This window comes from Pinus tabuliformis, chromosome J (genome assembly GCF_031772625.1).
Source record: "Pinus tabuliformis cultivar Carrire ecotype Pingquan chromosome J, CPIR1, whole genome shotgun sequence".
Classification (NCBI taxonomy): Eukaryota; Viridiplantae; Streptophyta; class Pinopsida; order Pinales; family Pinaceae; genus Pinus; species Pinus tabuliformis.
The window spans coordinates 721,800,744-721,817,759 of NC_142295.1; the positions used below are offsets into that span (position 1 = coordinate 721,800,744).

The following is a 17,016-nucleotide window of genomic DNA, read 5'->3' on the forward strand; positions in this document are numbered from 1 at the left end:
TTTTCATCATATATAAAAAATTAATTAGCCATTCTAAATTTCTCTCTTACGTACTATCCTACTATTCTTGTGCCAAGGTTTAGGTGGGAGTCGAAATACATTAGTATAACGAGATAATTAGCCAAACGTTCTAAGTTCTAAATTTCCCTCGCACCATTACAATTGTCGCGCAAAAGTCTAGCACCGTTTGAAAATACATTAGTTTGTCGGGAGATAATTAGTCAAAAGTTTTAAATACCTAAATTCTCTCCCATTATTACAAATCTTATTCAAAGGTTTAGGAGGTGTTTGTAAATGATATATAAAATTATCCATTCACTCCTTGCTGCATGCTTTCATTCTTCTGTAGGCCAGGGCAGTGCGCACCAGCATGGACAAATTCCCGAGTTGGGTGAGGAGTCAGGTCATAGGTTTTTTCGACATGGTGCAGTACACAGCATTTGATCTGAAATACGACATACGAGACGCGGCTTTACACGGCTTCGGCGTCCCCAGGCTCATCTCGAGTGTCGCTCTGACAACTGCTTTAGTATGCTCGCCTTAACTATATTTTCCCACTCTATTCTTCCTGTATATTGCACTGGGAAGGGAAATAAGAAATTTTACATTTAGATATACAATGATATCTACTTAATTCTTCTTCTTTCAGCAGCCATAGGGGGTTATTAAGGCGGGACCAAATCCCAGAATAGGGATGCTTGCAACATTGCATTCCCACACACAACACCCACCCCGAATGCCGAGAGTTGTCTGTCTTGAGATTCTACAGTTCGTTATGAGTATTGTATTTTCATGCCGCCTTCATTTTTGACAGCCTTACAAATTTTTATGCTAGTTCGACGACTTAACGGACTGGAACTTATTGTCTTTCCTTTAACTTTTTCCAGCAAAATCATCTTGAAAACTTGCACAAATCCTCATTTTCTTTTTAGCTGCCCAAAGGAAGTCAATGCTCACAGTGAATATCGCGGAGCAAGGAAGATGTTAATGTCTTCGATAAAGCAATTTGGTTTCATTATTGCTCTCAATAATGCAGAGGCTGTTCCTGTACATTTCCCCTGTCTTTTTAACTGGAATTGTGTAATGCCCAACACTTTGTTAATTCCTTAACAACAACGCCTCCTTTTTTGTTCCAAGGAAAGCCTTGCGGGATCCCCCTCTTCCTGGGAATATTTGGAACGTCAGTCGGTGTGGAACTGGACACCCTACGGCAAACTTCCTTTTGAAACAGTTCGCTCAAACTGATAGAGCTAATTGCGTTGTTTTTTTTTTTTTCTAAATCTTTTGAAGGAAAACATAGTGGTATGCCTCTTTTCTGTGGGGCATCTGGATGGAAAGAGTGGCAATCACCAGCCATAAGAGTGACTGGTAACCCTGAGGCATTTGGCTGGATTGAAACTTGTGACCTCCCATCTACAACATGCCACATGCCTTTGGCGGATGGTCCAACTATTTGAGGCAACCCTCGAGGTTAACAACAAGATGGTCCAACTATTTGAGCCAACCCTCGAGGTTAACAGCAAAGTCCCCCATCCACACATTCTCGAGGCTAACAACAAAGTCATATATATGTGTATGCGTGTATACCCCGGAGGCTAACAACAAGGTCATGTCATTTGTGTTCACACACACTTATATTAATTTGTTTTCTCGAAGAAAAAGCTCAATTGTTTCCATTGATGTCAAAGGTAAAAATTGCACGCAGTGATTGCAACTAGGGAATGGGCCATGGATCTAGTAGTGATTTGGGCTAAGACAGTCTAACAAATCAAATAATATCACTGCCATAAGGTATTTATATTTTGTGAAATAGGGGAACTTTCTGCGGCTCACTTTAACAGCAAAAATGACCCGACTACACTTCTTGGGTATCCCGAGGGGCTATGAGAGAGCATTTAGTAATATTACAGAAGACTCGAATTTTTCTATCGGACTCTCCTGTATTTCATCATCATGTGAAATTTTTACGCCCCATTAATTGATCTATGCGAAATCCAAATGCAATTAAAGACTACCCTCATACCATTGATTTTTTGTGTTTCTCCTTCTTCTGTGTGCTCCAAGTCTTGCAGTTGGGTAGACAAGAGGGATTGATGCCTGCTAATGAGTAGAAGGGAGCGATGTTAATAACTCCCTTCTTCCCACAGAGGACACCTCTTTCTACGAGGGTAGCTCGCCTGATGGACATGTAACCTACCATTTCTCTGTAGAAGATACTGCCATACTTGTCATTGTAGCTTGCCTTTCAACGTCGATGAAGAAGATGCCTCCATCCTTAGCAACCCTGAGTTGACCTTCACCAGAGTAATAGGAGTAACAAAAGGATTTTGTGGCAACTCAATAGCTTACGGCCTTGATCGTGAACTCTAGAAACATGGCATCATAGTTTGTTCTCTCCAATTTGGAAAAGCCTTGACCTTTGTAATCATCTGGGACAATTCACCCATGGAATCAATCATGGGAGAGTCTATCCTAGGCATTACGACATCTATTCATTCTAGATTAGAGTCCTTTGAAGATTACCTCTTCAATTTGACTTGATATTGCTCGCCCACATTTGCTAGCGATGAAGAAAATTTCTCTAGTGAGACCCTCATCAAAACCTTATCTCAGCTAGCCGCAGACTTTCTGTGACTTGCTGAGCGACTTCCTTGTCAACTATTTAGATGCCTCTCCTCGACCTTCTGCCATTTCCTTTGGATGGCCTTCTTCCTAGGGCATTCTTGTAGTAGATGATAATGGGAAGTCAATAATGACATTTGAACAGGATGCTTTTAGATCTGCGTTCTTCTCTTCCACCCTCTTTGATGATGATTTCTATTGATAGACCACTATTAGTTGGAATCCGTTTCAATAATCTGGAAATACCTTCAACGGCTAGGATTACAAGACAAGGTTATTAGAAAATACCCTTCTTGTTCCTAGTAGCTCTTAAAACCTCCTCACTGCAATGATGGACCAATAAATTTGACAGTGTCACCCAGATGTAATGTTGATCTCTCAAAGTTGTGTTGGAATTGAAAGAATCAAATAGGGTCTTGGCACCGACCTTGGTTGATCAGGATTGCATTCTTACGTGCTTCACTATTGAATAAAATTGTGAAAAGATCCCTCTATAATGGAGAAATTTGAACCTTCCCCTTCCTCCTAGATGCACATGAACTGTTGATCCATGGAGCCATCTTGGGGATATGGGGTTTCGGCCCATTGAAACATCTTGTCAGTGAGCATTGTTTATTACCCGAAGTCCCTTGCTTTGTATGTGAGCCATTCAACGGGGAGGGAGATCCTTACATATTTAGTTGATTGGAGGCATCTCTTCTTCCCTTTAGGACACTTAACTCTAAACCCTAGCTCACCTTTGCTATTGTCCTCCTCCTCCTCCTCCATTCTCTCTCTCTCTCTCTCTCTCTATATATATATATACATTAACAAAACTGATAACATACATTAACAAAATTGATAAGGAGTAGAACAAAATCTGTTTGGTCACTGTTGGCAAAGGCTCCTAGGTGTTTTTCATGTTTATGAGTATATAGGACCTTATGCCTTTGAGTTCTATTCATAGATTTGGATAGCTTCATTGCCTATGATAGTTTAATCATTGTCATAGTCTACTTCCTCTAGAATAGTAGTCAACTCAAAAATCAAGAGAGAGTAAATGAAGCTGTGGTATGCCACAATACTAAGGTTGTGTTAAGGTTATACTATGTCACGACTGAAGACAATCCAATATAGAAAAAATAGTGTATACAATTAACTTAGGAATTGAGACCTTGACCTATTAGAACATTGGTGCAATTATACCACAACCTTGAACAATCCCTCAAAATTTTTATGCATGTCATCTTTAACATGTTCTGAATCATAAACAATCACAAATGAGATAGTAATTCACTACTAAACTATGCCAAGCATGATTCACGTTGTGAGTGGATAATAAAACTCAATGATGTTTTTAGAATTGTATTAATGAAAAAGCAAATGATAGTCAAATAACAGGAAAATTACAGGGAGCATCAATTTTTCTTATGTAACGGACATTATTCCCAGGATGCATGGATTATATGATTACAAATTATTTTGTTTACTTTGTAGTATGTAGCCAATTTTTAGGCTAGTTTACGAGTAAGAGGTCATATATAATTGTGATATAGGAAGTCCAAAGGACTTAAGTGACCGAAAGCAAGACATCTTGTAATATCTAGGGTATATTACATGATATATTGATCATATATGATAAGACTTTAGTTTTAATGTTATTCTTTTGTTGGTAACCTTGGCTAAGCAGACATAGAGAGTGTAAGGCCCCCACAAAACGATGGTATGCTTCTGTGATGATAAGTTGGGGTTTCAAAATACTTTAAAACTTTAAAATGACATTCTTCACAAAATTATTCTTTTGGTTTATATCATATTCCCTTAGGATATAACATAACATATATAGGTTTTGGTAGGAATAAAAACAGAACCTTACTTTATTTTAAAGAAATATGCAGTGAACCTATGGTATACATATATATGTGCATGCTAAAGGAGCATGGTATGCTAGAGAAGAGACTTGACTACAACCCATAAATGACAAAATGAACTGGGTGTGTCTCTAGAGCTTTGTTACTATAACGGAATTTCCATATGCACAGACAAGAAGAAAACAAAGCCAAATAGCATCTGAACATATTTCTTCTAGAAAACAAAACCAAATAGCAGCTGAACATATTTGTTCTAGAATGGTTATGTGACTTGTCTTTTGCTTGACTAGGATCTCATGAGGTTATGGCTATCCTTGTACAAGAGGGCTTGACACACTTCTTGTACTAGTTTTATGAATTCCTCTTCCCTATCGTCCTCTCACTATCCCTTTTGGCTCACTATATGTTTGATGTTGTATTGCCGTTGAGTGATGTCTTTTAGTTCTGTCATGATACCACCCAGTGTTTTTTTTGGGTGTGTAATAGTAGAGGAATCTTGAGAATCCGTAGTTGGTCCTATGCTAGAGAACCCAATTTTTTGAGAAATGAGAGGCCACAACCAATATAAAATCGAACAATGTGAAATAGAGAAGAATTTGCTCAATTTGGCTAACAAATGAGGCTGTTTGAGATAAATAGAACTAGAGGGGCCCTTTATAATGGCCTTTCAATCTCCCAAGGGACACGATAAGGATAAGAACAATCTGTTTACAAGGCATCTAGATGTTGCAATTCTCCTGTTGAAATTCTGATGTTCTATGCTGTAACAATTACTTATTCAAAAACTTCTTTTTGCTGCGATTACAATATTAGTTAAACAATTGTAGATTGAACATAAACCAAATGCACAATTGAAGACAACCAAGAACAAGATAAGACATAGAGAATTTAGGCCCAATGACCAAGGCAAAATCCTCGAGGTGAAAACCCAACCAGATTCTTCTTCTATTAGATATCAATTGTTCAGCAGAGATACAAAGTAAAATGAGAGATCAAGAGAATGAGTAAGTTCACCCAAATCTGAACAAGTTGTAGCATAAAGATCACTAGTAGCAGCAGCAGATGCAAACACTGAATCAACCTTACCTTCAACTGAATCAACACTGAAACAATGAATCAACCTTGGCTCACCAAGTCTTTCTCTTACTCTCCGTCTCTCTCTCACAATCTTCTTCAAGTCTCTCCAACTCTCTCTCTCTCAAGTTCCAATTCTTATTTCACAATGCCACGTAGTAAGATGAGATGATATGAGATACATATATATAGGAGGAGCAACAAATTATGGTCATAAAGAAGGGGCAATACACAATCCTCGAGGAGGAGTTACATATGCCATTTAGGGAGGTACACATGCCTTTGTAACTCATGCCATTAAGGAGGTACACATGCCTTTGTAACTCATGCCATTAAGGAGGTACACATGCCTTTGTAACTCATGCCATTAAGGAGCTACACATACCTTAGTAACTTATGCCATAAAGGAGATAATGTAACATATGCATTAAAGAGTGCGTAAGAGAAATCTTTTATGACATGCTTTAATGAGTGTGTAAGAGGAATATGCCATGCTTTTAATGAGTGCATAAGAGAGTGTAACGTATCCATTAAGTGTGAGAGAGAGTAACATATGCATTAATTGAGAGAAGTTACATATGACATGATTGAGTGCCATGATTGAGAGCCATGACTGAGAGACATGAATTTCCTTTTAATAATAATATAATAGCATCATAAAGGATAATAGTAATAATAACAATATTGATGATTAAGTCGAGAATGAACTATTATGATTGATTAATGATAAGTGATTTTACATCAACTACACTTGATTACCAATTGATGCAAGGCGATTTACTATTTTTGGAAAGCCATACTTGAGATGCTAGACATGACTTTCTGTTTTTAGAAAGTCACTCCAGAATTGTCAGAAATGAGATTTTAGATAAGGAAATTCATTCTGAGTTGCCAATTTTCAACACTCCTTAGCTATGGAGGAATTTCTTTATGCATCAAAGATCTCTACGTTTTCTGTTCATTGATGTTCATCTCTACTCTGTATCATCTGGAATAATGATGGCTCAATCTAATGAAGAAGAACCATCATAGGGGAGATTCATCTATCACCCCGTGTCCACTGATTTTCCCACCTTGACACAGACTTGGGGGGATTACCACTTGTCAACACATGACAAGGATCGCGCACAACCAAGTTTGATCTCTGCTTGGGGGGATTACCACTTGTCAACACATGACAAGGATCGCACACGACCAAGCTTCACCTCAAGAGTCAAGTGGTAGAACACCTGCATCCATAGACTTTGTGGGGATTACCACTTGACAAGGATCACACAAAACCAAGTCTCACCTTTGCTTGGGGGAATTACCACTTGTCAAGGATCGTGCATAACCAAGTTTTGCTACACCATTGGCCAGATGGGTGGTATTCCCAATAAGCCCAGCTTGTGGGTAGGATTCATACCGGGGTATACTCCTGGCAATCTCAGACTTGATGGTAGGGGGGATTACCACTTGTCAACACAAGACAAGGATCGTGCACAACCTACAATCAAGAGTTCCCTCAACCCTAGGAGCTCTCCTAACTCCATTACCAACTTAGGAGCTCAAACAAGAGGGAAGAGCATAGCTCAGTGTTCTCGATCATACATGACCACCCCCACTAGGAAGGGTCACATCCGTCAGTCCAAGTTGCTCTCTCAATACCAAGAACTTCCCTTTCGACAAGGGCTTGGTAAGTATGTCATCTATTTGATCATCAATTGCAATATAATGAAGTCTTACTTCTCCTCTCTGCACCATATCCCAGATGTAGTGATATTTGATCTCAATGTGCCTAGAATTGTCATGGAACACAGGAGTTCTGCAAGTCGAATCCCACTCTTATTGTTACAGTAATATTACTGTCGTATCTAGCACATGCTCAAACAATTCTCCAAAGAGCTTCCTCAACCATATTGCCAAACAACTAGCCATTCTAGCAACAATATACTCGGCTTTAGCTGTGCTAAGGGCTACAGAGTTATGTTTTCTGCCCATCCAAGATATCATGACAGATCTCAAGCTAAAGCAACATTCAAATGTGCTCCTTTCTGTCAGCAAAGTTACCAGCCCAATCAACATCAGAGTACCCATGTAGTCTCACATCTTCGACAGTATATCTCAATCCAAGATTGATGATACCATGCAGCGATCACAATACATGGTTTGCAACAAGCCAGTGTGCATGTGATGGCTTAATCATATATTGGCTCAGAGTATTGACTGCAAAACATATGTTCGGTCTAGTGTTCACTAAGAACATCAATGCCCCAATCAATTGTCGATACTCGGAAGGATTAGCCAAATCAGGTCCTGCAGCTTCACCACATAACTTTTTGAAATTCATTTCCATTGGTGTACTCATGGACTTACATTCTGTCATACCAAATCTTTTTAGAAGCTTGACAACATATTTTTCTTGAGAAAGGAAAATCTCACCAGGTCTCTGCCATGACTCTAGGCCCAGAAAGTAGTGCATCAAATGAAGATCTTATTTTTTAAATTCAGAAGCTAACTCCCTCGTACACTAGATGATAAGAGGTTCTCCACTAGTCAAGAATAAGTCATTAACATATAATACCAAAATCAAAGGCATACCTTGGATCGTCTTGAAGTAGAGATTTAGAACAACATTGCTTCAAGTAAAACCAAGCTTCATCAAGAAGCTATCAATGCGGGCATACCAAGCTGTTGGGGCTTACTTCAATCCATAGAGAGCTTTCTTCAGTCTACACATGAGTTTTCCTGTCATGCACTTCAAAGCCTTATGGTTGCTCCACAAATACTTCTTCCTCGAGGAAGCCATGCAGAAAAATAGTTTTCACATCCAATTGATGTAGAGTCCATCCATGGCTAGCAGCAAGAGCCACAATATATCAGATCGTAGTATATCGAGCAACATGTGTAAAAATCTCATCATAGTCTACTCCCTCTTTTGGAGAGAAACCTCTAGCCACAAATCTAGCTTTATATTTTTCAATACTGCCATCCGCACTATTATCTTTCCTGTTACTTTGAAAGTGTTGACACCATGATTGGGGGTGCTTCATAAGATTTGGGGTACATGGTGGATGATCATCATCCAAATGGTGCACATGGATTTGCACATGGGAGTTTTGGAAATACTTGAGAGGGGGGTGAATCAATATTTCAGTATTTTTAACTATTTTTATTTTTTAAAACATTTGATGCACATAAATCATGAAACATAGATCTTTACATAAGAAACACAAACAATTTTTCTTTGTAAATATTTTGTAAACTTCCTTGTACAAAGTAAGCACCAACTTACAACTTTCGTAGGCACCAACCTATAGGAGATTTCATTTCCCTCACTGAGCATCAACTCAACAAATGTAGGCACCAACCTATAGGAAACACTAATCCTCCCCAATTAAGCACCAACTTAACGCACTGTGGGCACCAACCTACGTCTTCAAGTTGTTCCTTGGATTCTGTCATCAATAGCTTTTGGTCCTCAACAAATTTTTTAGTGAGTATCATTTGTAATATCCTCTACGAATTGAGGACAAATGAGACTCATTAGCCTATCCATCCTCATAGGCTATAGTCCACCTAAAAAGGGGAGAAACCCTAAAATACCCATTGTTGGGCAAGTTTTGGGGCAACTTGGTGAAAAAACCCAGAATTGGGGTTTTGAGTAGGATTCACTCAACCAATTAAGAAGATAAAACCCCTCAAGGAAACCTATAAATAAAGGAGGGTTGAATTCATTTTGGAGCATCATTGTGGATCATCTCATTCTGTTTTGAACATTAGCTCCTAGGGTTTTAAGACCCATTTTTCATCTTGTTAATTTCGGTGGTGAAAGATTCCACCCTAGTTGACCACCTTTCTCTTTCTTCTCTTATTATCTGAAGCAGTGAGTTTCTTGCGCATTGTTTGGGACACGAGCCTTCTCAAAGGACAATGAAGATTTTCTTTCTTTCTGTTTGGGTCAAGGACAATTTTGTGAATATAATGAAGGGTTTCTGGCATTCGATATGGTTTAGAAATATTGTCTGAAGAAGACCAAGGCCTCTTGGTGGTTCGACCTTATCCTGGACACAGGATTCTGATTAAGACTTTTCGTTTGAATTACTCGTGGTTTTGGATCTGTTGAAGACGATAAATTTCTATTTTGGATTTTGGCACAAAAGTATACCTTGGTGGCATTTTGTTGGGTATAAGACTCTGTTCTGGCACATAAGGCTTTGTGGAGAAATCACGAGATCCCGATCTTAGTCCTTGGTTCTGTTGGAAGCCTAAGCGTGTTTAATCGAAACCCCCTGTTTGTCTTGGTCATGTTTAAGATGATTGCGGAAGGGAGTGAGATGTGTGTATTCTGTTTGGGGTTGTAGACTTAAAGAAGAGCAAAGTTTTGAAATGTTACAACGCTTCTATTGAGGTTTTGATTTTGGGCACAATGACACAGTCTAGGACTAACAAAGAGTTCTATGGTCACGTCCGACACGAGATAACAAGGTGGGCCAGAGCCACTTTACTGAAGCTCACGTCTTGTCACAGAAGGGATTCTGGGGCCCCTCGCATAGAAACGATCTTATATATATATATATATATATATATATATATATAATATATAGACACAAGTTTGGAAAAGATAGGGTCAACAGGTCAAACTAAGTTTACTTTCCTATAATTCTATTGGTAAACGTTGATTGCTGAATTAGACTCGGGTCATATTAGAACTGTTAATTGCATCTATTTTATATGATCATTACTTGGTTGCACGCGACACATTAAACTTTAGTCGCTCAAAGGTAAATTAGGGCATAAATTTCACCGGACCATTACATCATCTAACTATGCAACCCCCAGGTTTTTGCCTTCAAGCTTGATCACAACCACTTGACCTATACACCTTAGCTTTCTGCTCTTCAACTAGGCTTCTTGACTTGATCTCCTACATGTCAATTCTCTATATTTGATCAAAAGGAGGTTTGCGCTCATATGGCACTACAACTTCCTCAATTGTTGTTATTCATTGTTCAACTATCATTGCTTAGGCTTATTATATGTTCAAAGAGAAGGCCTACCCAACTGGCAGCTTGTACTCAACACTGTAGATTTCTTTATGCTAAATGGGGCTTTTCAACCCACTTGGAACCAAACAAGCCTTTACAACTTTGAAGGCCTACTTCCTACAACCTATCAACCTTTGCACTAAACACTCACTTTATGCAGCCCTCGGGCCTACCACAAAAGTTGTCCACGATAGCCCTGTGCTTATTGCACCTCTGTGCACAATATGCTTGGTCCTATCATCACCTTAACATCACAACTACTTTAGCTAACAACTCCCTTAACACTGCCTTAGCCAACTAAACTTGGCCTCCAAAGATCCTTGCAACAGTTCTCCAACAGAGCTCGACCACCTCAAAAATCAAACCAGAACTTCGTCTTTAATAGGACTATAACTTTGGCCACAAACTATACTTCAATTAGGCCTTAAAAACACTAGAAACTAACCCTTCAAACCAGACCTGAAATCAACCTTCAAAATGTTGAGAAATCACTGTGCTTATGTATTAGGGTTAATTTCTTTGACATGATAATTACTTGTGATTTTGTTGGCTAGTTTATTAAATTTATGTGTACTTCTTTCATCAAGCAATTACCAAAAATATATAACATAAAGACCACAAAATACAAAAAGAACACAAAGATGCAGGCTCTCCAATTTGTCTTTCTTGTTCTTTCATGGTCTTCTAATAAAGGTTGTATATCAAGACAACATTTATCTAAAGCTTGACTAAAGCACAAAGATAATAAACAAGGAGATATAAATTACTTATCTTTTGAGATGGATTAGCTCCCTCTTAATCTTGGACCTGTTCACCAACCTTGTTCTCACATTAAACATCAAGTGTTAGATCTATCTTTAACAATGAACATGATTAGATAGGGTTTTGTTTCTAGGGTTTCTTTTAGTCCAAACTATGCTAGGGTTTATAAACCCTAGATGCCAAAGTCTTTAAGACCTGCTACTCAAAAATTGCAAACCCTAGATCCTTCATAGTTATCAAGACTTGTCATCCATGCATTGCAAAATTCTACTAGCATGCTACAAAACCCTAATGACACTGTTTGATATGCCTTTTATCCCTAGGAACTAGCCTTCATATGCAATAACTTCAATCTCTTACATGTCTTTATCTCTAATCTGTATCTATGCAAACCTTTTATCTTTCAAATGACCATCATGAGCTAGTGAACTTGACACATCATAAAATGCACACAAAAATTATGCATACATTTGCAATTTTACCTTATCTCTTCCTTGCAAAGGTTCGATTTTTCTTGAAGTGCCGACACTCTTCAACAAATGTTTATCTTTAACACAGGTGCCTCAATTTTTCGTCCTTCATGCTAGGGTATGATCCACAAATATATTTTTGCAAAGTCCTTTGTTTCTTATGATAACACGGTTCTTCAAGATCTCGTCCTTCAATATAGTTCTAGTTCTTTCCTCAAACAAGGTGACTCAAATTTCTGTGCTTGCAATTGTGTTTTATTCCTATAAATTATTCCTTTCAGCACAACCTCATTGATGGAGTAAGTCCTTCTATGTATATGACTACTTCTCATAGTAGTGCTTCATAAGACTTCATATATATATTGTTATTGTTCTTTACAAAGTTTTAGGTTTCTTCTAAACAAGTCAGCTTCATGGTGAAATTTGTCGTATAGAAACAAAGTCATACTTCACAATCTATCACTGTTATACAAGGGTTACTGCCAAACTTCATTAGATCACTGTCCTTACATGAAGATCATTGTTATATTGCCTTACTGCTACCATATTTCACTTCCATATACATAAGCATTATTGTTGTCAAGAGTACTATCTGAAAGTATCAAACATTGTATCAAGACGCTGCCCAACTTAGGCACATAGTAACATGCTGCAAAGTATAGTGCTAACCAAAGATGCAAGCCACCAAAATATTGTGAGCCATTGTATAATTATGTGAACCATAGTGATACGATGCTATGGAGTATAACAATGTCACTGTATATAATAACGATGCCAAGAGTGATGTCACTGTGTAACGATTATGCAAGTCATTTGAATACCACATGTGTGATATATATAGAGCGAATCACAATGCGATGTCAACGAACCAAATGCGAGCCACTGTGTTAATATCAAGCCTCAGATGACGCAAGGTGGATCATTGTAATTAACAAGCCATAGAGCAAATTCAAGCCACAAAACGCTGTAATGATTCGACCCATAGAATATAATGAACTACAACCCATAGGTGTATCGAGTCTTAGAGTGTAACAAGTTAGATCAGATCCGAACCATAGAATGAAATACGAGCCATAGGTGTATCGAGCCTCAGAGTAATACGAATCGTGTTTACCTTTGTAATATATGTGTTATAGATGACTTAGAGTGAACCTTAGAATTGAACCACATAAGTATGTCAGGCCTCAGATGTCTGAGCATTAGAGCCATAATTAATGTAATGTACCATAAATATGTGTCAATAAATTTTTATAGAGTGCGAGCTCCTGTCATAGTGTGAGCCAGCCACAAAGTGCAAGTTGTTGAGCCATACTGTACACTGTAATATAGTTGATACCACAGAGTGCGTACTACATAAGTATAGAACGAGCCTTGGAAAAATAGTGAATCACAGAACTCTATTAAATGTGAGCCATGATGTAGAGTGCGAGCCATGTTTAAAGTGTAAATGAGTCACCATAAAGAATAGTGAACCATAATGACATACAAACCACTTTGCATATTTCCAGACTTTGTCTCGGAGATTGAATCTCTCACAAGATTATAGTTTATTTGCATAGAGTGATGACCTTTCTCTTGAGCTTGGAATTTTGACAGAGAACATATCTTGGATTGATCTGTCAGTATAAGTTTTAGATCACCTTTGATGTTTCAGACTTCGAATCTTAGGCATGATGACGATCTTCTTTAAGCAAAATGCCAACAAAACGTGATCTTTAGGCTTCCCTCTTCTAACTTTAGCTCTGATACCATGTTGAGAAATCACTGTGCTTATGTATTAGGGTTAATTTCTTTGACATGATAATTACCTTTGAATTTGTTGGCTAGTTTATTAAATTTATGTTTACTTCTTTTATCAGCAATTGCCAAAAATATATAACATGAAGATCACATAAGACAAAAAGAACACAAAGATGTAGGCTCTCCAAGCTAGGGCCAAAACCGTTAGTTTTTGTAGCATTGGATGTGTTATAGCCTTGAAATTTTGTGGAGAGGCTAGAATGCATGAGATCTCCAAAACCCAAAAATCGTTTCTGGAAATTCCACCTAGAAATGACTTAATTCGATTATTAGGTAGTTTTTAAATATTTCCTAAGTCTAAACTGAGGGAGTATGACTAATTAATCAGAATTAATTAAGTCAAGTGTGAATGTTCTAGAAACTCACACAGATCGACTTCAAGCTAATCTAGCCATCAATTAAGGTCTAATCTTGGCTGTTGAAGTCTCAACCGAGGATTATAAGAAGAAGTTGATGGGGCTTTGAGAAAGCACTTGAGAAGTTCGATTTCATTAGCAGATCGATATCTAGAGTAGCAACAGTCAGTTGCCAGAAAGAAATCTAGTGAGGTCGAAGCAGTGATTGAGGGGCAGAGACAGTGAGCAGGAGGAAAGATTTTCAAGATTTTCCAAATCCGGGGAGGCAGCAACAAGTGAGTCGAATTATCCCAGAGAGGCAGCGCAGAGCTTCAGTTAGGCATATCGATTTGGCGAGGAGAAAAAATCGTTGTCAGTTCCAAACGCTGGGAAGGAGTCCCAGAGGGCTGGAGAGACAATTTTTTCAGCTTCCAGAGGCAAAACAATTTCATCTGAGCCCAGTCCAGAGCAAGCCATCCAGCCGGCTACACAGAGCAGTGTAGAGGCTGACGCAGTGCTCTAGGAGGCCGAGTAGGGAAAGTCCAACCAAAGATTGCTTGTGGGAGAAGGGTAATTCTCTTCAGTATTTTGCTCATATTTTCTTGCTGTTTGGATTGCCAGTTGGGCATCCATAGATGTACTCAGATGTCATGTCGCTTCTTAAACACATTTGTAACAAGGTGTTGCTACATAATTTTGCACAATTTTGGCTACAGAAGAGAACCCATAATTTTCGACTTAGGGACTTAGGAGGCAATTCGACTTTATTTGGATGCTAGTGGAATGTGGGGGCCACCTACATGGGAGTTCGAATTGGCCCATTCAAATAGCTTGGAGGGAAAGTCGAATAGGTGGATGGAGGGCCCCACATGAGGCTAGGGACGTCTAAGGAGTTATAAGGAGGGAGCAACTCTCATTTTGGATTCATTCTTACACCTTGCAATCAAAATTACCTGACTATTCGCTCTGCGGTTTAGCTGAGTCAACCGACTGTTTAGCCACGAATCTCTCAAGCGGGAGATTCAACCTCTACTTCGGGGGACCATCCGTGCCCGCCCTAGAGAGGCAGTTCCATATGTATTTCAGGAGTTCCGGGACCGTGTTACAAAACTACCATTCAGCCACAACAGGGAGTGCATGTTTTTGGCTAGCTGGAGAATACACAAGGGGAGTTTGGGGCTGTCAATGATCAAGCATTTGCCGGGAGAGTTAGAGGATTGGGAGAGCAGCAAAGGGCCAGCCTTTCTTGTGAGTTGTGGAACCAACATAGCCAACATCCCAATAGTTCGATTTACAGATACCAGGGCTTGCACAAAGAGCCATCATTAGGCTCACATGGGAGTTGGAGGAAGGAATTGTAGAGTTGGAGTTGGTCAGGAGAAGTAGGAGATCACTTGGAGGGCCATTTGAGGAGGATTGCTGGAGTTGGGAGAGTAGAGATTGACAGGATCAGTCACAACAACAAAATTCGAAATTGGAGGAGGACCAAGCTGTGAAGGGTCAATTTTTTAAGGTTGGAACCAAGGGAAACCCTTTCTGGGTTTTCTTGGGTTTTGGGCAAGGATCACACTGCTAATTTTATAGAATTTTTTGGGCAGATCTAAGGGGTCAAACAGGGGTCCCAACTCAGCTAGCAGCTAGAGGAGCTAAGGGGAATTTGGGCCAAAATTTTGAGGTCAACATTTGGCCAATTCCTTCGTGGGTTTTTCTGGGTTTAGGCCAAGGAGCAAGGAGTTGAAATCTCATAATTTTCTGAGCACGAAAAGCAGTGATTCCAGCCCTTTGAAGTCAGCAGACAGAGAAATTTTCTGGGGCAGCGCAATTCAGTTTGCTGCAACAGTTGTAGTAGCCTTCGGTTCAACATTTTCTCACCTGGGTTTTGTCATGCTTGTCCATTGAGACAAGCCCAGGTGCACCGTTCTATTTTACTATTGTATTTGCTCCTGAAGAAGTAATAAAATAGCTCAACAGTTCTCTATTTCTAATTTTTCCATGGATGCTTAATGTATATTTCGTTTTTCTGATTGTTGGATTGTTTGCATGCTTTGTATATCACTTACATTCCTGTTTAGGAACATTACATCAGATTTCACTGCTGCATAATAAATAAAACCCTCACTACTGCACAGGTTTTCCCAAGTTGGGTTTTTTGGAGACATTTGTCCAAAAGTAATTGTGTTATTTTTATGTGTGTGCTAACATTTCTTCCAACGTTTATTATTTCGTAGTTTTATTTGTGTAGGTTGCTGTGTGAGTTATTCAGTGTTTGCTGTAGGAAACAATAAATAAATTGTTAAATTTAATTAACAATTAGGAGGATAATTTCCAGTTGCTGCAATAGGATTCGGGTTTCCAAATTTTCACATGGTATTAGAGCAGCCGGAGAGCCCAGAGGCGAAAAGAGAAGGAATTTCGCTGCTCATTGTTCGTAGCAAGCCCAAATTCCCAAGGGCAATGCAGTGCTTTGCCAGAGAAGCTGAGTTGCTTGAGGAAGATTGATTTTTCTAAGAGAGGAGTAGAAAAATTCGGTCCTTCTAGATTGAGTGATTCTAGAGGCAAAGGGAGTAGCTCAAATTTTTCGCAGAGTAGATCTCTAGCTGGACGCAGTAGTTTTGCAGCAGTTGCTAGAGCAAAGCTAGCGTCGGGTGGAAGAAGAGCACACATTGAGGGAAAATTTTCCTCAGGGAACTTCTAGTCTCAGGAAGTTCGATTCCCTTGTAGATAAATAGTAGTTGTGTGTAGAATTTCTCACTCCAAAAGGAAGTGCAAATAACCGAGCAACAACTGAGCAGAAGGGAAGAGGAGATTTTCGACATTTATTGAGATGGCTGCTGCTGGACTTTGAGACCAGGACAGGTTGGATGGTGCTTCCAACTATGTCATCTGTAAGTGAGTAAGAGGAAAGATTTTCCATATTCAGGGAGGCAGCAACAAGTGAGTCGAATTATCCCAGAGAGGCAGCGCAGAGGGACTGCGCAGTGCTTTAGTCAGGAAGATTGATTTGTTGAGGAGAAAAAATCGTTCTTAGTTCTAGAGGTCGGGAAGGAGTCCCAGAGGGCTGGAGAGACGATTTTCT

At 39.1% G+C, this 17,016-nt stretch overlaps 1 protein-coding gene across 1 annotated transcript in view; it reads left to right on the forward strand.

Annotated features, from left to right (window-relative positions):
• Positions 1 to 271: 271 nt before the first annotated feature.
• EMB2737 (embryo defective 2737) overlaps positions 272 to 17,016 on the forward strand; it is a 390,042-nt gene continuing 373,297 nt past the window's right edge. The window contains exon 1 of the mRNA XM_089378363.1: positions 272 to 529. Within this exon, the coding sequence (XP_089234489.1) occupies positions 371 to 529 (159 nt within the window). The 5' untranslated portion in view covers positions 272 to 370. The remainder of the gene's footprint in view (positions 530 to 17,016) is intronic.